This window comes from Symphalangus syndactylus, chromosome 8 (genome assembly GCF_028878055.3).
Source record: "Symphalangus syndactylus isolate Jambi chromosome 8, NHGRI_mSymSyn1-v2.1_pri, whole genome shotgun sequence".
In the NCBI taxonomy this organism is placed as follows: domain Eukaryota; kingdom Metazoa; phylum Chordata; class Mammalia; order Primates; family Hylobatidae; genus Symphalangus; species Symphalangus syndactylus.
In genome coordinates, this window is record NC_072430.2 from 39,280,882 (window position 1) to 39,305,334 (window position 24,453).

Genomic DNA, 24,453 nt, shown 5'->3' on the forward strand with positions numbered 1-24,453 from the left:
CTTTGCCATTTTGGCCAGGCTGGTCTTGAACTCCTGGGCTCATGTTATCTGCCCACCTCGGCCTCCCAAAGTGCTGGGATTACAGGTGTGAGCCACTGAGCCTGGACTAGCAGACTTTGTATTTTATATGTTTATCTCTTCCACCAGAATACAAATTCCAAGAGGGCAAGGATTATTACCTTTTTGTTTACTACTCTATACTACAGAGTGCTTGGCACGTATTAGACGCTCGGTAAATGTTTAAGAGATGAGGCCAGAGGCCAGGTGTGATAGCTCACACCTGTAATTTCAAGCACTTTAGGAGGCTGAGGTGGGAAGATAGCTTGAGCGCAGGAGTTTGAGACCAACCTGAGCAATGTAACAAGACCCTGTCTCAACAAGAAAATTAAAAAATTAGCTGGGTGTGGTGGCCCACACCTGCAGTCTTAGCTACTTGGGAGACTGAGGTGGGAGGATCACTTGTACCCAGGAGTTCAAGGCTGCTGTGAGCTGTGATTGTGCTACTGTACTCCAGCCTGGGTGACAGAGTGAGACCTTGTCTTTTTTTTTTTTTTTTTTTTTTTTTTTTGAGACAGGGTCTTGCTCTGTCGTCCAGGCTGGAGTGCAATGGCATGATCTTGGCTCACTGCAACCTCTGCCTTCCGGGTTCAAGAGTTTCTCATGCCTCAGCCTACTGAGTAGCTGGGACTGCAGGCATGCACCACCACGCCCAGCTAATTTTTTGTATTTGTGTGTGTGTGTGTGTGTGTGTGTGTGGAGACGGAGTCTCGCTCTGTCGCTCAGGATGGAGTGCAATGGCGCGATCTTGGCTTACTGCAACCCCTGCCTCCTGGGCTCAAGCGATTCTTCTGCCTTAGTTTCCCAAGTAGCTGGGATTACAGGCATCCGCCATCACACCTGGCTAATTTTTGTATTTTTAGTAGAGACAGGGTTTCACCATGTTGGCCAGGCTGGTCTTGAACTCCTAACCTCAGGTAATCTGCCCACCTCGGCCTCCCAAAGTACTGGGATTACAGGCGTGAGCCACCATGGCCGGCCATTATCTCTTAAAAAAAAAAAAGTTTAAGATGAATGGTATTGTGAGTGGTGGTAACAATAACAATGTAAAGTATTTTGAAGTATTTGTAGTTGAGGTGGGTGTGTAGGTGCACACATGCACACACAAACATGCAAATGACTGTTTTAGATGTAGGAAAAACCAGTGTTTTTTTATCTTGAAATCTCATTCTACGCTTTCATGGACAGCGTAGAAACAGCAAGGAAGTGGCTTCCTGTTTTTAACATTAAAAACAGGAAAGGACAGACGGTGGTATGACCTATATGAACAGTAAGGAAAGTCGTTAATTAACCATGGTTGAAAGGTTTAAAAGTTATAGTCTGAAAACCTTTCATTGAGTATTTCACCTACTTTTCTTCATTAAGTAGAGATAAAAACAGAATTATTGGTTTATAAAATACTTTTAGAATTTATAATGCTTTCCCTTTCCCTTTTTCTTTTCTTTCTTTGTGTTTTTGTTTGTTTGTTTGTTTTTGAGACAGGGTCTCACTCTGTCACCCAGGCTGGAGTGCAGTGGCACAATCTCAGCTCACTGCAGCCTCGACCTCCCTGTGCTCAGGTGATCCTCCCACCTCAGCCTCCACAGTTGCTGAACTACAGGCACGTACCACCATGCCCTGCTAATTTTTGTATTTTTTTTGTAGAGACTGGGTTTTGCCACGTTGCCCAGGCTGATCTTGAACTCCTGGGCTTAAGTGATCTGCCTGCCTCAGCCTCCTAAAGTGCTGGGATTATAGGCGTGAGCCACTGTGCCTGGGCCAGATTTTTTTTCTTTTTTTTTCTGAGACAGGATCTTGTTCTGTTGCTCAGGGTTGAGTGCAGTGGCACCATCTCAGCTCACTGCAACCTTTGCCTCCCACGCTCCAGTGATTCTCCCACCTCAGCCTCTTGAGTCACTGGGACTAGAGGCGCACGCTACCACAACTGGCTAATTTTTGTATTTTTTTTGTAGAGACAGGGTTTCGCCTTGTTGCCCAGGTTGATCTTGAACTCCTGAGCTCAAGCGATCCGCCTGCCTTGGCCTCCCAAAATCCTGGGATTATAGGCATCTGCCACTGCGTCCAGCTATAATGAATTTTAACCGTGTGATGACTCCATTTTCAACACTTCCTCAGGTGGGAATTGTTTGGGATTTTAAAATTCTTAATTTAAGTTTTGAAACACTTTTGTCATGTTTCAGTTATTTCTAAATCTATCTCATGAGCCTATTTCCTTCTTTAGTAGAAAATACATTTTCCAGCTGGGTGTGGTGGCTCATACCAATAATCCCAGCAGTTTGGGAGACTGAGGCAGAAGGAGTGTTTGAGGTTGGGAGTTTAGACCGGCGTGGGCAACAGAGAGAGATCTTTTTTTTTTTTTTTTTGAGACGGAGTCTTGCTCTGTCGCCCAGGCTGGAGTGCAGTGGCGCAGTCTCGGCTCACTGCAAGCTCCGCCTCCCGGGTTCACGCCATTCTCCTGCCTCAGCCTCTCCGAGTAGCTGGGACTACAGGCGCCCGCCACCGCGCCCGGCTTATTTTTTTTTTTTTTTATACATTTAGTAGAGACAGGGTTTCACCATGGTCTCGATCTCCTGACCTCGTGATCCGCCCCCCTCGGCCTCCCAAAGTGCTGGGATTACAAGCGTGAGCCACCACGCCCGGCCGAGAGATCTTGTCTCTACAGAAAATTTAAAAATTAGCCAAGCATGGTGGTGTGCACCTGTATGTAGTCCTCGCTACTTGAGAGGCTGAGGTGGGGAGATAGCTTGAGTCCAAGAATTTGAGGCTGCAGTGAGCTATGATCATGCCACTTCTCTCCAGCCTGGGTTACAGAGTGAGACACTGTTTCTAACAATAACAACAACAACAACAACAAAGTTGCCCAAATAAAAATTCAAAACGTTATTTTTTTTACTATCTTGTCTTTGATATGCAATATTATGTTTATAATGAAATGTCTTGAAATCTTTTAGTAGTACTATCGTACCAGCAAACAGCATTAGTTATTATTATTATTATTATTATTATTATTATTATTTTGAGACAGAGTTTTTGCTCTTGTCGTCCAGGCTGGAGTGCAATGGTGCAATCTCGGTTCACTGCAACCTCCACCTCCCAGGTTCAAGAGATCAGCCTTCCGAGTAGCTGGGATTACAGGTGCCTGACACCACACGCAGTTAATTTTTTGTATTTATAGTAGAAATGGGTTTCGCCATGTTGGCCAGGCTGGTCTCGAACTCCTGACCTCAGGTGATCCACCCGCCTCAGCCTCCCAAAGTGCTGGGATTACAGGCATTAGCCACCACGTCTGGCCTTCCTTCATTTTAATAATAATGGATATTGAGGCTTTTTTCATTTCTTGTCAGTGATGAATAAAACTACTGTAAATGTTCTGATATATGCATTTCCTGCATGTAAATATGAGTTTCTCCAGGGTTGGAATTATTGAGTTATAGAGTTATAGAGTATGCATGTCTTCAGTTTCACTAGATAGTGCCAAATTGTTTTCCAAAGTTATTGTACTGGTTTGTACACCTACTGGCTGTGTTTGAGAATTCTTTTTTTTTTTTTTTGAGACAGAGTCTCGTTCTGTCACCCAGGCTGGAGGAATGCAGTGGCGCGATCTCGGCTCACTGCAAACTCTGCCTCCCAGGTTCATGCTGTTCTCCCGCCTCAGCCTCCTGAGTAGCTGGGACTACAGGCGCCTGCTACCATGCCTGGCTAATTTTGTTTTTGTATTTTTAGTACAGACGGGTTTCACTGTGTTAGCCAGGATGGTCTTGATCTCCTGACCTCGTGATTTGCCCACCTCGGCCTCCCAAAGTGCTGGAATTACAGGTGTGAGCCACCGCGCCCGGCCAAGAATTGTTCCACATCTCTTTACCAACACTCGGTATTGCCAGAATTTGAAATTTTTGCCAATTCAATTGGTATATGTACTAGTGTCTCATTGTGGTTTTAATTTGCAATTCTCTGTTGCCCAGTGAAGCTGAACAGCTTTTTATATGTTTAATGACCATTGGAAGTGCTGATTTCATGAAGTCCCCGTTCAAATCTTTTGTCCGTTTTTCTACTGGGTTTGTGTATTTTTCTAAGTGGTTTTTAGGAAATATTTATGTATCCTACAAGTGTTTTGCATCTACCATCCCTCTTTTGTGGCTTGTCTTTCACTTAGCATAATGTTTTCAAGGTTCATGTACCATTGTAGCAAGTAACAGTACTTCATTCCTATATTACTGTATACTATTCCATTATGTGGATACACCACATTTTGTTACCACGTTTTTGCCGTTGCGAATAGTGCTTCTATGAACATTCACATACAAGTACTTTTTTTTTTTTTTTTTTTTTTGAGGCAGAGTCTCGCTGTCGCCCAGGCTGGAGTTCAGTGGCGCGATCTCGGCTCACTGCAGGCTCCGCGCCCTGGGGTTCACGCCATTCTCCTGCCTCACCCTCCCGAGTAGCTGGGACTACAGGCGCCCGCCATCTCGCCCGGCTGATTTTTTGTATTTTTAGTAGAGACGGGGTTTCACTGTGTTAGCCAGGATGGTCTCGATCTCCTGACCTTGTGATCCGCCCACCTCGGCCTCCCAAAGTGCTGGGATTACAGGCGTGAGCCACCACGCCTGGCCACAAGTACTTGTTTGAGTATCTGTTTCCAGTTGGTATGTACCTAAGAATGGAATTGCTGGGTCACATGGAGTCTATATTTACCTTTAAAAAATTTTTTTTTGGCTGGGTCTGGTGGCTCACACCTGTAATCCCAACACTTTGGGAGGCCAAGGTGGGTGGATCACTTGAGGTCAGGAGTTTGACACCAGCCTGGTCAATATGGTGAAACCCCGTCTCTACTAAAAATACAAAAATTAGCTGGACATGGTGGCGCACGCCTGTAATCCCAACTACTTGAGAGGCTGAGGTATGAGAATTGCTTGAACCCAGGAGGTGAATGTTGCAGTGAGTCTAGATTGCATCACTGCACTCCAGCCTGGGTAACAGAGCAAGACTCCATCTCAAAAAAAAAAAAAAAAACAATTTATCAGGTTCATCGTTGTCAAAGTCTACATGTACCTTTGAGAAACCAACACACTTTTCCACCTTGGCTGTGCCATTTTACGTGTCCACCAGGAATGTATTAAGGTTTTTCTGAGTCTTATAGTTTTATATTTTACGTTTAGGTCTGTGCTCCTTTTGAGTTAATTGTATAAGGTGTGAGATTTAGGTTGGGTCATTTTTTTGGCCAGTGGATGTCCTAGTGAGAAAGTTTTTAAAATAAGTATGGCATTTAAAAGTAATCTGTGAAGGTCTAAATACTTTATAGTTTTGTAGATTTAAATTTTTCTCCCACTTTTTCCTTTACTTAGCAAGTTTTGAATAGAAGTAAAGCTGAAATAAATTTGTTCCTTAAAGACTGCTAGAGTTGGTTTACTTGTCCCAGTTTTTTTTTCCCTGCACTGGATGCATAGGTAAAGGGTCGAACTTTAAATCATCCTGACCTTGAGAAGACACTGAGACAGTTCTAAGCATGTTTTCCAAGCTTTTTATCCTAACATCAAAGCAGTGATTGTTTGCCTCAAATGCTCATGTTTCAGAGAAATTTTTGCCTTTTGTTATATCGAGATTGGTGCCCCAGACTCTAAAATAAGTAAAAGTTATTAAATTAGAACTGACATTGAGAATTCTTAATGGAATTAGTAGTAACACTACCACTAATAGTGTTAGTTTGGAATAATACTAGAGTCTCAGTTTTGGCTTTGTCACTGCATTGTTATGTGACTTGGCCAAAGAATTTAAATGTTATATTCAGTGAATCTGTAAAATACATCTAATAAGTTATTAAACATCTATTTCTCAACAATAATTATAATGACTGTGTTGTTGAAATTGTCACATTTTTGGTAGAGTTACCAGAAACACTGTAGGTCATTCAAGCCAACAGGGAATTAGGCATTTATGGCTTTGTGGAGGGGCAAGAGCAGTGAGGTTAAGGGCCTCCCTCCCCTAACTGGGCAGCTACCCCAAACTAGGAAACTGCTCCTGCTGTGAGTACTCTTGAGTGCTGGCATCACAACTGTCGCACTACCAGAGGCTGGTGAATAGGCAGTGGCACACAGAATTGCGCTGGTGCCGATCCAGCACTGAGGTCTGCAGGGCCTTGTCTCCTACGCTGGTGCAAAGCGTGGCCCCTGCCATCCAGCTCTTGTGTGTGCTTCTCACTGGTAGACCCTACATCACATCCATAACCCGATCACAAGGGTGTCCAGGAAATACAGTTTTTAGCGTGTGTGTGTGTCTGTGTGTCTTGCAGGGGGTTTGTTATGTGTGTGTTGGTCATATGCAGAACATAGGAAAAGAATGGGAAGGACAATAGCACAGTGGTCTTGAAGTGCTTTGAACGCTATCAAAGTATTTCAGATTGATTTAGTAGCATCACCAAATGAGAGGCAGTGTGGCATTGGGGTTAGGATCACAGAGTAAAGTTAGAAGGCCTGGATTATTAGTTCCTGGCTCTGCCTCTGGCCGCTTTCCTAAGTGGGAAAGCCATTTAGCCTTTCTGAAAGTATTAAGAAATGATATCTTCTTTAAGAGTGTGCAGAGTATGTATATTTACATACTTACATATATAAATATATAAATATATGTGCATGCAAAGCACTGGGCAAGTGCCTGGTATGTCGTAAATACTCAGTAGATGGGCACTCTTGCTGCTGTTGTGATTATTCATCATCTTTATCATCATCATGTAAACATATTTGGCTATCCGTGTTGGGCCAGAATGATGCTTAACAAAGGGACAGTTGTTAGAAAGTGGACTTCAGAAAGTGATAGCATCCAGCTTTGCTCCCTGTGTTCTTAATGCCTGTATAGGTGCTAGAATAGGTGGTACTTAATGTATATTATATTAAACAATATAGGATATTTTCTAGAACGCTTACCTTAAATAGGCTTAACCAGTAAAGGATATTTATTGACTTCTTATTGGGATGTCCCTAGACTACTTTTGGTAAGGTCTTCATCGATCTCTAAGCAGCAAATCCAAGAGTTTGAGTTGTTCTCTTGAGTTGAGAAGGCTCTTAAGTGAGGAGTATTTCAAGTTCGGTGATCCAGCATTTAGTCGCAAGTAGGTATTGTTTTCCCTCTACTTAACATGTGCTAGAATATGGGATTTGTGAGGATCTTCAGGAAGAATGTTTATGAGTATATCCTTAAGGCTGCTTGAACTTGACTTTATCATTTTCACTCCCTTATCAGTTAGGTATTTGCTCCTTCTCTAGACAAACACCCTTTTATAGTACTTACTATATTGTATTTGTGTGTTTCTCCACTACGCTAAGAGTTCTTAGGGAGTGTAGAGGTTGTTCTTACTCATTTTTGTTCCCAGTGCCCAGTTTAGTGCCTGGAAGGTACTGCTCAGTAAATGTTTGTTCAATAACTGAGTATTAGGTCAGTGATGATGAGTATTACATAAGCCTTAACTAAAGTCACTTCACAGTGGCCAAACTGAGGAGGGGGAAGAGAGTGGTGGAGATGGGGGAATGAGGGTTGGAATAGTGGGGCTATCACTCTTTGCGGAGAGAACTGTCTTGTTCTTTAATGTATCCTGAAAGTCTAGCATACAATCCAGTATGTATCGAGTACTCAGTAAGATATATTTGAATGAGTGAATGAAAAGATTACCCCCTTACTTTAACTGTGGTCTTAGAATATTTAAAGTTAACCTGATATTTTTGGAAATACACTCCCATTGCCTAGAACTGGAACTGCAAGTAGTGACTCCTTCCCTCCTTTTTTTCATGGCTAAGCTGCAGGGAGTTTGGTTTGCTGCCCTTCTCATCTTTTTTTTAATTATTATTACTATTATTATTGTTATTTTTTGAGACAGCTTTTCATTCTATTGCCCAGGCTAAAGTGCAGTGGTCTGATCTTGGCTCACTACAACCCTAACCTTCTGAGCTCAAGTGATCTGTCCACCTTGAGCCTCCCAAGTTGCTGGGACTATAGGCACGTGCCACGACACCAGGCTAATTTTTGTATTGTTTGTAGTGACAGAGTTTCACTACAGTGCCCAGGCTGGTCTCAAACTCCTGGGCTCAAGCGATCCACCCGCCTTGGCTCCCAAAGTGCTGGGATTATGGTGTGAGCCACTGCGCCCAGTCATGCCTATCAAATCTTTCTCCTGAACCTACTGACTGAGATCAGAGCTGCTACCCTGGAGCTTAGCTAAGGAGTAAAGGGGAGCTGAGACTTCAGCCCTCTCTCCTACCATTCTATGCCACCCGCTTTTGATCTCTAACATCCCTCATTGTGACAGCTTCTCCTCCTTTACCCTGTGCTAGTGTGACTTAATCATTTGTTAAGGAGAGATGGGAATGCCTGACCATGGCAGGCACAATTCTTTGTTCAGGAAATTGGAACCCATTGCTTCCTTCCTAATCCCAGACAGCTGTGCCTCTGGTTGTCTTTGTTTAGCCCAAGGCTGAGGGGTGAAGCTCTACTTCATTCTGGCCTGCAGTCTTTTTTCTATCTTGGGGTTTGATAACCCCTCTGGTATTTGGAGCAGACTCTAAGGTTTTTCTGTTTTATATAGTAAAAACAAAAAATATTGCTTTTGTCGCTAATAAAAATTTGTCTGCAAGGAAATATTTCTCTTAATATTGGAGTTAATACTTTGAACGTTAATGTGCAGTGTTTAGAAAGGTTATAAAGAAATGAGATCGGCCAGGCGCCGTGGCTTACGCCTGTAATCCCAGCACTTTGGGAGGCTGAGGCAGGCAGATCCTTTGAGGTCAGGAGTTCAAGACCAGCCTGACCAACATTGTTAGGTATGTACCTAACATGGTGAAACCCTGTCTCTACTAAAAAATACAAAAATTAGCCAGGTATGGTGGCAGGCACTTGTAATCTCAGCTACTTGGGAGGCTAAGACAGGAGAATCTCTTGAACCCAGGAGGCGGAGGTTGCAGTAAGCCAAGATCACACCATTGCACTCCAGCCTGGGTGACAGAGTGAGACTCTGTCTCAAAAAAAAAATTTTTTTTTAATTTAAAAAAAAAAAGAAATGAGATAATCAGTCATTTTCTTCATTAGAAGGGTTAGTACTCTTACCCTTTTTGACATGAATGAAAAGGATTGAAGACTACTTTTTGTTTTTTCCTTTGGGAAATAAATGCATGGGTAATAACAGCCAAATAAAAAGTTTCAATTAGAATTGGATATCTCTATTCCTATTTTCATTCAACCAGTATACTTGTTGGAAGGCTATCAAAATGGACATACCATTTAAATGAAAAATTTCCAATTGTGATAGACATGTTATTTGTGGATATTTTCTGTCCTGAGGAAAATTAACTATTAGAACCAATTGTAAAAGAGATGGTGGCTGGGCGTGGTAGCTCACACCTTTAATCCCAGCACTTTGGGAGGCCGAGGTGGGTGGATCGCCTGAGGTCAGGAGTTTGAGAGCAGCCTGGCCAACATAGTGAAATCCCGTCTTTACTAAAAATACAAAAAATTAGCTGGGCGTGGTGGCAGACGCCTGTAATCCCAGCTACTCGGGAGGCTGAGGCAGGAGAATAGCTTGAACCTGGAGGCAGAGGTTGCAGTGAGCCAAGATCACATCATTACACTCCAGCCTGGGCAACAAGAGCGAAACTCTGCCTCAAAAAAAAAAAAAAAAAAAGAGAGTTGGTATCAGGTACTGCAGATTCTTAGAGTAGCTTCTAACTTTGCTCAGCCTTATTTGTAAGATTTATCTACTGCGAGGCTCATTTAGTAGGCACTTGAGAGTCCGGTGTCATAGAAAGTTATTAATTTTAGAGTTATATGTAGCCTTCTTTAGCAATGAAAATCTTTTACAAAATAAGGCTTAAGCTTTTTCAATGTTTTTGACTGATTTAGTTAACAGGTTAATTTATATTGGCACCAAGCCCAGATCTGATGGCTGTAAACTCAGTAGTTGGCTGATACAGTAAAACTGTAGTTTCGTTTTCTTGTTGTTTGGTTTACCCTTTACATTCAAGAGTTTAAGTAGATCTCATATGGTCTGGTCACATGTGTTCTGAGTAGTGGTCATACCGCACCAGGCATAGCATTTCTGCTCCACTGTGACTTGATTTTTTACAGACTTAACTTTTAGTACAACTTAATCTCTCAGAGGAAGGATTAAGTTCCTGAGCATAGGAATTCATTTTGGGAATGTATTTTCTTTTCTTTCTTTCTTTCTTTTTTTTTTTTTTTTTTTTTTTTTTTGAGACGGAGTCTCCCTCTGTCACCCAGGCTGGAGTGCAGTGGCGCGATCTCGGCTCACTGCAAGCTCCGCCTCCCGGGTTCACGCCATTCTCCTGCCTCAGCCTCTCCGAGTAGCTGGGACTACAGGTGCCCACCACCACGCCCGGCTAATTTTTTGTATTTTTAGTAGAGACGGTGTTTCACCGTGGTCTCGATCTCCTGACCTCATGATCCACCCGCCTCGGCCTCCCGAAGTGCTGGGATTACAAGCGTGAGCCACCGCGCCCGGCCTCTTTTCTTTCTTTTTAAAAATTTATTTGTAGAGACAGAGTCCCACTATGTTGCCCAGGCTGGTCTTGAACTCTTGGGCTCAAGTGATCTTCCCGCCTTAGCCTCCCAAGTGTTGGCATTACAGGCATGAACCACTGTGTCCTGCCTTCTTTTCTTTTTGAAACAGGTTCTTGCTCTATTGCACAGACTGGAGTGCAGTGGTGTAGTCATAGCTTACTGTCACTTCAGATTCCTGGCCACAAGCGATCCTTCCACCTTAGCTTCCCGAAGTGTTGGGATTACAGGCATGAACCATTGCACCTGGCCTCTTTTTCTTTTTTTCTTTTTAAAAAAATTCCTTTCTAAAGGGAAAAGAACTTAAGGTGGGTGGCTTCCTATAGCCATTTTTTTTTGAGATGGAGTCTCACTCTGTTGCCCAGGCTGGAGTGCAGTGACCACGGCCTACTGCAACCTCCACCTCCCAGGTTCAAGCGATTCTCCGGCCTCAAGCCTCTCGAGTAGCTGGAATTACAGGCACCCGCCACCATGCCCAGCTAATTTTTGTATTTTTAGTGGAGATGGGTTTCGCCATGTTGGCCAGGCTGGTCTTAAACTCCTGAGACTTCAAGTGATCTGCCCACCCACCCGCCTCGGCCTCCCAAAGTGCTGGGATTACAGGTGTGAGCCACCACACCCGGCCCGTATATCCTACTTTATAGTGTTTCTTGTTTATTATTTTCTCTTTGGATTTGTTTCATTCTGATCCTTGAAAATATGCAAAGGATGGAATCTTAATTTTGGAATTATTTTTCTTGGTTGAAATTGGAATTATGTGGTTTATATGGCATTTCCCCTAATCTGTTAATGTGGGAGGAGGCTTGTGGGGAAGGAAGAGCAGTCTTTTTGAGATTATTAGGGAGGGAAACCGTTTAATGACAGAATTGTATGACTACATTTTATTTTTATGAGGACTACTTTGTTAATTTACATTCTTGTGCTCTACATTCATGAAGTCAGTTATTTGAAACCATGTAATATATGTCAACTATTAAAGTTAAGTGACTAAGAGTTTTGTTAAAATAAACATAGAGAATTGATGCCTTTCCAGATGTTTTCCTGATACATCAGGGTTTTTGTTGTTGTTGTTTTTGCTGTTATCCAGCCTGGAGTACAGTGGTGCCATCGTAGCTCACTGCAGCCCCAACCTACTGGGCACAAGGGATCCCCCTGCCTCAGCCTCCCGAGTAGCTGAGACTACAGGTGCACTGCACCTGGCTAATTTTTAAAATGTTTTTGTTGAGACAGAGTCTTGCTATGTTGCCCAGGCTTGTCCCGAACTCCTGAGCTCAAGCATTCCTCCTGCATTGGCTTTCTAATGTCCTGGGATTACAGACGTGAGCCACCAAGCCTGCCCTGATGTAGCAGTTAATTAACTATAAGTGGCCTCTCATTCTCAGGTGCTCTTACAGTATGAAAATGGAAGTTGTAAAGTTTGTTTTTAAAGTAACTCAGTGGAATGATAGACAATGGAGACTTGGAAGGGTGAGGCAGTGAGGGTGGATGATGAGAAATTACTTAATGGGTACCATGTATGTTATTTGAATGATTGATACTGTAAAATCCCTGACTTGTCCATTACACAGTCTTGCACGTAATGAAATTGCCCTTGTACCCCATAAATTTACGTAAATAAAAAATCATGTCATCTGTTAAAAAAATTTTTAATGAAGTAACTCAGTTAAATTTATGGTATGTCACCATTTCTTGGCAGGACTTCGTGTCATTGTATCAAGATTTTGAAAACTTTTATACAAGGAACCTGTACATGAGGATAAGAGACAACTGGAATCGGCCAATCTGTAGTGTGCCTGGAGCCAGGGTGGACATCATGGAGAGACAGTCTCATGATTATAACTGGTCCTTCAAGTGAGTCTTGGTTGGGAAATTATTTCTTGACAACAATTACAAAAGGGTTTCTTCGTTTGAGAAAATATGTTATTATAAATTGAGTATTCTCTCCAAATAGGAGTAGCAGCTGAGGATACAATATGATTGGTTTCCGTACATATTCTTCATTGTTGAGCTTTTTAAGATACATCTTTCTATTACATTTGATACTGTGTTGGATTATAGTTCAGAACAAAATTTGGCTTATTTATTTATTTATTTATTTATTTATTTATTTTTTGAGATGGAGTTTCGCTCTGTCACCCAGGCTGGAGTGCAGTGGCATGATCTCAGCTCACTGTAACCTCCGCCTCCCAGGTTCAAGCAATTCTCATGCCTCAGCCTCCCAAGTAGCTGGGACTACAGGCATGCACCGCCACACCTAGCTAATTTTTGTATTTTTTTTTAGTAGAGATGGGGTTTCACCATGTTGGTCAGGCTGGTCTCGAATGCCTGACCTCAAGTGATCTGTCCCCCTCAGCCTCCCAAAGTGCTGGGATTACAGGCATGAGCCACCACGCCTGTCCTGGCTTATTTATTTTTAAAAATAACTCCTACTGATAAGAAACAGTATACAAAAGTTTAGTCTGTTTTATTTTTGGTCTTGACTTTTTAAAAAAAAAAAAAAAAGGAAGAAAAGCTATCCTTTCCATTATGCCACTTATCAGAATCAAGTATGCAAATTTATTTCTGGATATTTTGATTTCTCAAGTGATTTAAGGATGATATGTGTAGTGTTTTTACTTAAATGGATTGAATGGTTTGGAAAACTTTTTGTATTTTTAACATTGTATTTGTTTGTTTGTTTGTTTGTTTACTTTTTTATTTATTTGAGTCAGAGTCTCGCTTTGTTGCCCAGGCTGGAGTGCAGTGTCACAATCTTAGCCCACTACAACCTCCACCTCCCAAGTTCAAGTGATTCTCCCACCTTAGCCTCCCTGGTAGCTGGGACTACAGAGATGCACCACCATGCTCAGCTACTTTTTGTATTTTTAGTAGAGATGAGGTTTCACCATGTTGGCCAAGCTGGTCTCAAACTCCTGGCCTCAAGTGATCTGCCCATCTTGGCCTCCCAAAGTGTCAGAGTCTCGCTCTGTCGTCCAGGCTGGAGTGCAGTGGTGCCATCTTGGCTCACTGCAAGCTCTGCCTCCTGGGTTCACGCCATTCTCCTGCCTCAGCCTCCCGAGTAGCTGGGACTACAGCGCCCGCCACCACGCCTGGCTAATTTTTTGTGTTTTTTAGTAGAGACAGGGTTTCATTGTGTTAGCCAGGATGGTCTCAATCTCCTGACCTCGTGATCCACCCACCTCGGCCTCCCAAAGTGCTGGGATTACAGGCATGAGCCACCGTGCCCGGCCTACAGCTTGCCTTCTTAGCTTGGTCAAATATTAGTGACACCCCTTCTCATGTGTATATTCACAGCAAGTTTATTATTTGTAGTGACTATATTGTGTTTTACAGTATAGATGTGCCATGGTGTGACAGGTTGGGCTATGTTAATAATCTCAAAATCTCAGGGAATTAAAACAGTAACAGTTTATCCTTACCCATGCTTCATGTTCATCCTAGGTTGGTGGGGCCCTTGAACCATTTTGTCCTTAGTTAGGGGCCCAGGCTGCCTCAGCTTTCGTTGTATGAAATGTCACTGGTCCTTGTACCTGAGGACCAGATGTGGCAAATTGTGCAGTGGCTCTCAAAGGATCCTCATGTGTTTATATGCTCATGTGTGGGAGTTACTGAGTCAGAGTATGTATATCTTTTAATGGATAAGTACTGCCAAACTGCCCTCCAAAAAACAAACCTGATATTCTTATGTACAGTGTCCTGTAAGATAAGGTGACTGTCCTGGCCAGCACTGGATATCATTAGTTTTAAAATCTTTATCACTATTAATAAATGAAAATTGATTGTTTTAACTTCCATTTCCATAATTGGTAGTGTGTTTGAGATTTTTTTATATGGACTTTGTTCTGTCTGCTTCCTTTTGTGTTACCAGTGCATTTGCTATTACATGTAAGTACTTTTTTGCTCATGAGTTTCATTGTTTTATGCTATTTATACACAGGTATACAGGGAATATAATAAAAGGTGTTATAAATATGGGTTCCTATAACTATCTTGGATTTGCACGGAATACTGGATCATGTCAAGAAGCAGCCGCCAAAGTCCTAGAGGAGTATGGAGCTGGAGTGTGCAGTACTCGGCAGGAAATTGGTAAGTGACAGCTGTATTTGGCCAGCTGCTGTTTTTGACGTTGTTTTAGTCAGGGACAAATAATAGTAATGTTGACCTAGAGTATTAAGTATCTACACTTTGTCATGTCATTTAGATAAGGTGAAGAATGCTTTGTTTTTCTGAAGTGTGATGGATGATTTCAATGCTTTCAACACATTTTGAGATGTGTTTATCTTTCCCAGTGTGTTGTACATATAGAATGTCCCTCGAAAAGTCCTGCCAGTGTTTCATTTATAACTTTAATGTTGATTTCATTGGCTTTTGCGAATGTTAGTGCCACTTATTAGGACGTTGGGCATATGAGAGTTAATCTGCTTTCATACTGGTACATTGGGGCTAATAATAATTCCTGCCTTATAGAGCTCTTTTAAGACGTAAGCTAATCCATGTAGAGCACTTGGAACATAGTAGACAATAAATATAAACTTTTTATTATTGTTTTAAGTTTGTAAAATATAAAAGAGTAATAGCTTCATATAAAGAGACTCAATTTATTTTAATTCAGAGGAAGATTTCAGATTGTTCCAATTTGTTTCAGAGAACTGACAACCCTAGAAGTTATGAAAACTTTCCAAATACTTATTACTGTAAGCACAGTAGATTAAAAGAACAGTTCATTGTTAGTTATTTCTCAGGGTTCTAGGGATTGGCAAGCACAGCTGGGTGGTTCTTACCCAAGGTTCCTCTCATGGTTGCACTCAGTGGTGGCTGTATGGCTGGAGACATATGAAGCCTTCTTCATTCACGTGTTTCACCTAGGCTGGGGTGGCTGGAGCTCTGTGTGGCCTCTCCATGTTTCTAGCTTGGGTTTCTTCATACCATGGTGGTCTTGGAGAGTTGTTCATCATGCATGGCAGCAGGCCTCTAGAGCAAGCATGCAAAGATACCTGACTGAAGCCAGGCATGGAGGCTCATGCCTATAATCCCAGCACTTTGTGAGGCCAAGATAGGAAGATCAGCTGAGGCCAGGAGTTCGAGACCAGTCTGAGCAGCATATTGAGACCCGGTCTCTAAAAAAATAAAGTAGCCGAACGTGGTGGCGCATGCTTGTGATCCTAGCCATTCAGGAGGCTGAGGCCGGACCATCCCTCGAGCCAAGGAGTTTGAGGCTGCAGTGAGCTATGATCGTGCCACTGCACCCTAGCCCATGACAGAGTGAGACACTGTGTCAAAAAACAAAAACAAGGATACCCAGTTGAAAGTTGGAAGGCTTTTTATGCCCTAGCTGTACAGGTCCCAGAGTATCACTTATGCCTCTTCTATTGGTCAGAGCGTCGCTAAGGTCAGCCCAGATTCAAGGGTTGTGGGGATTGCCCTCCTCCACCTCCAAATGGGAAGAATAACAAAGAATTTGCATCCATATTTAATCTTCCATAACAACTCTGTCAGCTCACGAAATTTAAAACAACATGAAGAAAGGGAAAAAAATAAAATTGTGCAGATTTTTATATCTATTTATTTAGATAGCTAGATACATGGATATATAGATAGATTGATGCATAGATGGATGCAGGGTCTCTGTTGCCCAGGATGGAGTGCAGTGGTGCAGTCAGCTCACTTCAGCCTCAAACTTTGGTACTCCAGCCATCCTCCCACCTCAGCCTCCTAAGTAGTTAGGACTATAGGCGCATGCCACCATGCCCAGCTGATTTTTTAATGTGATTTTTGTAGAGATGGGGATCTCTTTCAAGAGGCTGTTGCCCAGGATGTTCTTGAAATCCTGGCCTCAAGTGATTCTCCTAACTCAGCCTTCCAGAGCACTGGGATTATAGGTGTGAGTCACCACGCCTGGCCCCACCATCAAATTTTAAATATTTTCATTCCTCCTAAAAGAAACCCTGTACTCAGTAGCATTCATTGGATACTGTTTCCCTTCCCCCTGTAAGTCCTTGGCAACCAGTAGTCTACTTTTTCTCTCTATAGATGTGCCTACTTTGGACGTTAAATATAAAAGGAATTGTATAACATTTGGTCTTTTCTGTCTGGCTTCCTTCACTAGCACAATATTTTCAAATTCATCCATGTTGTAGCGTGTAACAGCACTCCATTCTTTTCTATGACTGAATAATAATCCTTTGTGTGAGGGTGCCACGTCTTGTTTATCCACTTATCACTTGATGGCCATTTGGGTTGTTTCTGCTTTTTGGCTATTGTCAGCAGTGCTGCTGTGAACATGGGTGTACAAGTTTTTGTATGATATATTTTTGTTTCTCTTGGGTTTATACTTACTAGTGGAATTGCTAGATCGTATGGTAACTCTCTGTGTTTGACTTTTTGAGGAATTGCTAAACTGTTTTCCAAAGAGACTGCACTGTTTTACAATCTCTCCATCAATGTATGAGGGTTCGTATTCATTTTTTTATCATCTTCCAGTCATCTTGTTTGTAGCCCGACTTTAACCCTTGCTTACTTTGCTGCCTGTTCGCTCCGGTTTTTAAGCTTCTCTAGGGTTCCATACAGTGAATTTACTTGGTTTTGAAAGAATTCCACTCTATAAGGGCATAGATATGACCTTCTTCTAACCCTATCATTTTCCAGTTGTATTAGTTTCCTGTGGCTGCTGTAACAAAATATCAGAACAGAGTGACTTAAAACAACAAAAATGTCTAGTCTCATAATTCTGTGGGTTATAAGTTTGGGGTCTAGGTGTCAGCAGGGCCATGCTCTCTGATGCCCTGGAGAATCCTTCCTGGCTTCTGGTGTTGCCAGCAATCCATGACGTTCCCTGGCTTATAGCGCATCACTCCACCACACGGCTGTCTTCCTGTGTGTCAAACATTGTCGTCTTCTGGCCGGGCACAGTGGCATATGCCTGTCATCCCAGCACTTTGGGAGGCCAAGGTGGGCAGATCACTTGAGGTCAGGAGTTCAAGACCAGCCTAGCCAACGTGGTGAAACCCTGTCTTTACTAAAAATACAAACATTAGCTGGGCGTGATGGAAGGTGCACGCCTATAATCCCAGCTACTCAGGAGGCTGAGGCACGAGAATCGCTTGAACCTGTAAGGCAGAGGTTGCAGTGAGCCGAGATCACACCACTGCACTCCACCTGGGCAACAGAGCGAGACTCTGTCTCAAGAAAAACAAAAAAACAGCATTGTCTTCTGTGTTCCTTCTGTGCATGTCTGTCTCTGTGTCCAAATTTCCCCTTTCTATAAAGACATTAGCATCCCCCAATGGCCTCATTTTATTTATTTATTTATTTATTTATTTATTTATTTATGTATTTACTTATTTTTTAAATCTTTTTAAAAATTTTTTTTTTTTTTTTTTTTTTTGAGACGGAGTCTTGCTCTGTCGCCCAGGCTGGAGTGCAGTGGTGCAATCTCGGCTCACTGCAAGCTCCGCCTCCCGGGTTCACGCCATTCTCCTGCCTCAGCCTCTCCGAGTAACTGGGACTACAGGCGCCCGCCACCACGCCCGGCTAATTTTTTGTATTTTTAGTAGAGATGGGGTTTCACCGTGGTCTCGATCTCCTGACCTCGTGATCCGCCCGCCTCAGCCTCCCAAAGTGCTGGGATTACAAGCGTGAGCCACCGCGCCCGGCAGAAATTTTTTATTGATACCTAACATTTGTACATTTGTATGGGGTACATGTGATATGTTGTTACATGTATAGAATGTGTATAGAATCAAGTCAAGGTATTTAGGGTACTCGTCACCCCAAGCATTTATTATTTCTGTATGTTGGGATCATCAAGTCCTCTCGTCTAGCTATTTGAAATATACAATACATTGTTTTTAACTATAGTCACCCTACTCTGCTATCAAACATTAGAACTTATTTCTTCTAACTCTATATTTGTACCCATTTACCAGCCTTTCTTCATCTCCCCTGCTCCCCCTACCTCATCTCAACACACATCCTTCCAGTATTGTTTTACTCGCTACCTCCATGAGATTAAACTTAGTGAGGAAGGCATGTTAAAAGCTGACATAGGCCAAAAGCGAGGCCTCTTACACCAAGCAATTAGCCAAGTTGTGAATGCAAAAAAAGTTCTTGAAGCAAATTAAAAGTGCTACTCCCGTGAACCCACAAATTGTAAGAAAGTGAAACAGCCTTTTGTTGCTGGTTTTAGTGGTCTGGATAAAAGATCAAAGCAGCCACAACATTCCCTTAAACCCAAATCTAATCCAGAAGAAGATCCTAATCACTTCAATTCTATCAAGGCTGAAAGAGGTAAGGAAGCTGCAGAAGAAAAGCTTAAGCCTAGCAGAAGTTCATTCATGAAGCTTAAGGAAAGAAGCCATCTCCACAACATAAAAGTGCAAGGTGAAGCAGTGAATGCTGATAACTTCAGCAAGTTATCCAGAAGATCTAGCTAAAATAATTGATGAAGGTGGCTACAGTAAATCACAGATTTTCAATGTAGATGAAACAGCTTTTAATTGAAAGAAGACACCATCTAAAACTTTCATAGTTAGAGCAAATCAATGCCTGGTTTCAAAGCTTCAAAAGACAGGTTGACCCTACTTTTAGGTGCTAATTTTAAGTTGAAGCCAATGAATGGCCTCCTTTTAATTTGATTACCTCTGGAAAGTCCCAGTTTCCAAAGAAGGTCACATTCTTCTGGGAATGAGGACATCAAAATATCTTTTTTGGTGGGACACAATTGAACCCATAACATCATTCTTCTATATATTTTCCATTTTCATTAATTGTGTTCAGAATTACAGATGTCCACTAATTAATAAAAAATTGAGCTTTTAGCTTTTATTTCTTGGTTATCCAGTTGTTTTGTGATGATTTTCAAGAGGAAGATGGGAGTAGAACATTTTTATTTCCCCTCTGTCTTTAAAACAGAGTTTCTAACTGGCACTCCGGAAATGACAAGCCTTGTGATCTAATCCTGTGGTTAAAGGAGCATTATGCAGTGACGACATATAGTAAGGATACCTTACGCCTTTGTGGCATTTGATATTTTATAAAGTGCTCGGCTGGGTGCGGTGGCTCACGCCTTTAATCCCAACACTTTGGGGGGCCAAGATGGGTGGATCTCTTGAGGTCAGGAGTTTGAGACCAGCCTGGCCAACATGGTGAAACCCTGTCTCTACTAAAAATACAAAATGGTCGGGTGTGGTGGTCCGCACCTGTAATCCCAGCTACTTGGGAGGCTGAGGCAGGAGAATTGCTTGAACCCAGGAGGCAGAGGTTGCAGTGAGCCGAGATTGCGCCACTGCACTCCAGCCTGGGCGACAGAGCGAGACTCTCTTTCTCAAAAAAAAAAAAAAAAAAAAAAAAAAAAAAGCTCAAATGTATTATCTCTTTTGATCCTCACAACAATGTCATGAGGTAGATAGGGCAAATTATTATTGCTATTTAGAAGTATTTAGCCCAGAGAGTTCCTAAGGACTTCGATTAAGCAAGCCTTAAGGACACATGGCATCCAAGTTTAGCATTCTTCTTTCTCAGCATCTTTTCTCTCTGTAATGTCATTTAGTCCTTAAAGATTTGAGTACCAATATAAAATTGCAGCACAAATTTACCAGTCAGTTCACAGTGAGGGAAGAAACTTTTTTTTTTTTTTTTTGAGTCAGAGTCTCGCTCTGTTGCCTAGGCTGGAGTGCAGTGATGCGATCTCAGCTCACTGCAACCTCTGCCTCCCAGGTTCAAGTGATTCTCATGCCTCAGCCCCCGAGTAGCTGGGATTACAGGCACGCGCCACCATGCCTGGCTAATTTTTGTATTTTGAGTAGAGACAAGGTTTCGCCATGTTGACCAGGCTGGTCTTGAACTCCTGACCTTAGGTGATCCGCCCTCCTCGGCCTCCCCAAGTGCTGGAATTACAGGCGTGAGCCACTGCACCCTGCCAGGAAGAAACGTTTTTACCTATCTCTTGCTGTATAACAAACCATCTCAAAACTTAGTGGTTTAAAACAGCAACAGATTTATTTGCTCATGATTCTGCAATTTAGGGACGGCTTGATGTTATCTTAGCTCCATGTGGTATTGGGTAGGCAATTATGACTGTGTACAGAGGATCCAAGATGTCTTAACTCACATGTTTGACACCTCAGCTGGGTGGCAGGAAGGGCTAAGGGCTGGCTGGGCATTTCTCTGTTTCTCTTTCTCTCTGTCTCCCCCTCTCCTTACGTCTTTCTCTCCTCTTTCCATAGTCTCTTATCCCCCAGTTCCCACCCCCCCCGCCCATGTTCTGTTTTTGCAACAGGCCATTTGGTTTGTTTTACGTAGCAGCTGACTTCAAAAGTGTAAAAGCAGATTTTGCTAGGCCTCCTAAGGCCTAGACCTGGAACTAGTATGCACAAATAGGAATGGGAGACGTTATTGGCAGCCCCCTTTGGGGAAATTCCACTGCAGGTGCTGAATCAGATTTTATTCAACTATTGTGTTCTTTATGAGCACATATTACTCTTCACAATATTATGAAGAATATTACTCTTCATAATATTGACTCCTTCATAGATCTTAATCTGAAAAGGACACAACACATACACTATGATTTCTTTTAATAAAGTGATGAGTAATTCTTAAATTCAGGATTTTGTGATACTGACTTTATTAACTTCTCGACACAGGAAACCTGGACAAGCATGAAGAACTAGAGGAGCTTGTAGCAAGGTTCTTAGGAGTAGAAGCTGCTATGGCGTATGGCATGGGATTTGCAACGAATTCAATGAACATTCCTGCTCTTGTTGGCAAAGTAAGACACTCTGTCATTTATGGAAACTCCCTCGTGTATATCTTCTTTTGTTTTGAAAAGCATTCAGAGTGAGCTAAAAGCTGTTGTAAACTTTAGGCTAAACATAGTTTAGTCAAAGATATTTCTACCACAAATTGTTTTTCTTTTTTTTTTTTTTGAGATGGAGTCTTGTTCTTTCGCCCAGGCTGGAGTGCAGTGGCGCCATCTCAGCTCACTGCAGCCTCTGTCTCTCAGATTCAAGTGATTCTCCTGCCTCAGCCTCCCAAGTGGCTGGGACTACAGCTGTGTGCCACTACACCTGGCTAATTTTTTGTATTTTTAGCAGAGGCGGGGTTTCACCATGTTGGCCAGCCTGTGTTTATATATTTATATATACATATAATATATTGTATATTATATATATATTACATATATGTACATTACATATCATATATATTACATATTATATATTATATATAATATTTCTATATTCCCAAGTGGCTAGCACGTGTGAGGGCACAATCTGTATGTAAATGTAAATTATATTTCAGCAGATTGGTACTCTCATCCTGAAAGGCCCCTTGAGGTTATTTATTCTCATGTTTAACATGACATCTAGGAATGGTATATTGAAAACGTGGTGGATTAACTCAAGCAGGAGAATTGAGTTTTTGTTTTTTGGTTGTTTATATGGTCACGCTTAGCTGTGTGACTGTGAGCATGTCAAATAATCTTTCTGATCCTCCAAGTTTCTTTTGTAAAATGAAGTGGTTGAGCTAGATTAACTCTAAAGTCCTTTTTAGTTATGCAGTGTATGGGTCTGTAAGGTACAGATGGGACAAATAGAAAACAAACAGCAAGATAGGAGATATAAACCCACCTGTGATGATAAACATTAAATATAAATGGTTTGTACATTCCAATGAAAAGACAAAGATTGTCAGATAAAATTAAGTAGGTTTCCTAATATAAAATAGCAACCTATTTTAAATATGAAGACGCAGAGGTTAAAAGGAAAGGGATAGAAAAAAATACAGCATGCAAATAATAATCAGAAGAAATTTGAAGTGCCTGTATTAATATAAACAGATTTCAGAGCAAGAAATATTTCTGGTGATAAAGAGGAACATTGTGTAATTAATTCATCAGGAGGTTATAATTTTAAATGTATAGGTGCTTATCCCATTTATGCCTAATGTTCCATTATTGGAACGCTAAGCATGTGGGAGTTATTTATATCCTACTGCTCAAGGTCATCGCCAGGGTCTGATTTTGCAATTCAAAAAATTGTAACCTCTGGCATAAATGGGTTATTAACAGAGCTTCAAAGTACATGAAGCAGAAATTGATGAAACTGAAAGAAGTAGACAAATAGAAAATTGTAATTAGAGACATTACCCCTCTCTTTTTTTTTTTGAGACAGAGTCTCTCTCTGTTGCCCAGGCTGGAGTGCAGTGGCGCGATCTCTGCTAAGTGCAAGCTCCGCCTCCCAGGTTCACGCCATTCTCCTGCCTCAGCCTCCTGAGTAGCTGGGACTACAGGTACCCGCTACCATGCCCGGTTAATATTTTGTATTTTTAGTACAGATGGGGTTTCACCGTGTTAGCCAAGATGGTCTCGATCTCCTGACGTCATGATCCGCCTGCCTCGGCCTCCCAAAGTGCTGGGATTACAGGCGTGAGTCACTGTGCCCTGCCCTAACCCCTCTCTCTTAATTAACAGAAGAATGAAACAGAAAATCAGTAATGATATAGAACGTTTGGAAAACACTGTTAACCAGTTGACCTAATTGAGAGTCATGAAATACTTCACTCAACAACAGGAAAACATTTGCTACCAAAGACCATATTCCAGGCCATTAAGTCAGTTTTGGTAAATTTAAAAGTATTAAAATTATTCAAAGTATGTTCTGTGATCACAGTGGAATTTAAATTAGAAATTGATAACACAAAAATGTCTGGAAAATCTTTGAATATTTGAAAATTAAACAACATATTTCTAAATAACCCATGGGCCAAAGAAGAAAAAACAAGGGAAAATAAACATATTTTGAACTAAATGGAAATATAACCTATTACAGTTTGTTGGATGAAGCTAAAGCAATGCTCAGATGGAAATGTGTAGCATTAAACGTTTATACAGGTTGAGCATTCCTAATCCCAAAATCTGAAATCTAAAATGTTTCAAACTCGTAAATATTTTGAGTGTCATCATGACAGCTCAAAGAAAATGCCTAAGGGTGCTAAACCAGTAAATATAATGCAAATAATCCAAAATCCATAAAAATCTGAACTCTGAAATGCATCTGGTCCCAAGCATTTTGAATAAGGAATATTCAACCTGTATTAGAAAAAAAATAAAGCAGCCAGACTCTGTCTCAAAAAAAAAGAAAAGTAAAGCTTGTAGCTTAAAAAATTAGAAAAAGAAGAACCAATTAAACCCAAACTAAGCAGAAGGAAGAATATAATGATGATAAATGCAAAAATTAATGAATTAGAAAATAGACAATAGGGAAATTAGTGAAACCAAAGCTGATTCTTTGAGAAAATGAATATAGTTGATAAATCTCTGGCCAGAATGGTCAGGATAAGAAGAGATAAGATGCTTGTTACCAGTAACAGGAATGAGAGAGGGGGACATCACTACACGTCCTATGGACATTAAAGGATAATAAGGGAATATTAAGAACAACTTCATGCCAAAATACTCAACAACTTAGGTAAAATACACAAAATTCCTTGTAAGACATAAATGTATGGTTCTTTGACTTCACATTATAATACGTTGCTGTCCTGCATTTTGAAGTACGAGCCTGAGATTCTTATTTGTTAGAATTTTTAACACTAAAGGATTAGAGAATCTCATCTTGCTCTTCTCTCTGTATGTTTACAAGCTCTAACAGAGGATTATCTGGAATTAGACATTTTCTACACAGAACTGGAAGATACAACCATAAGGATTTATATTCCAGGGCCGGGCACGGTGGCTCACGCCTGTAATCCCAGCACTTTGGGAGGCCGAGACGGGTGGAGATCGAGACCATCCTGGCTAACAGGATGAAACCCCGTCTCTACTAAAAATACAAAAAATTAGCCGGG

At 41.6% G+C, this 24,453-nt stretch overlaps 1 protein-coding gene across 2 annotated transcripts in view; it reads left to right on the plus strand.

The window, feature by feature from the left end:
- The window catches only part of SPTLC2 (serine palmitoyltransferase long chain base subunit 2), a 109,842-nt gene that overhangs the window by 29,155 nt on the left and 56,234 nt on the right, over positions 1-24,453 (plus strand). For both annotated transcript variants that reach the window (XM_055288630.2, XM_055288631.2), the window contains exons 3-5: positions 12,305-12,459; positions 14,546-14,694; positions 21,252-21,376. In XM_055288630.2, the coding sequence (XP_055144605.1) occupies positions 12,305-12,459; positions 14,546-14,694; positions 21,252-21,376 (429 nt within the window). The remainder of the gene's footprint in view (positions 1-12,304; positions 12,460-14,545; positions 14,695-21,251; positions 21,377-24,453) is intronic.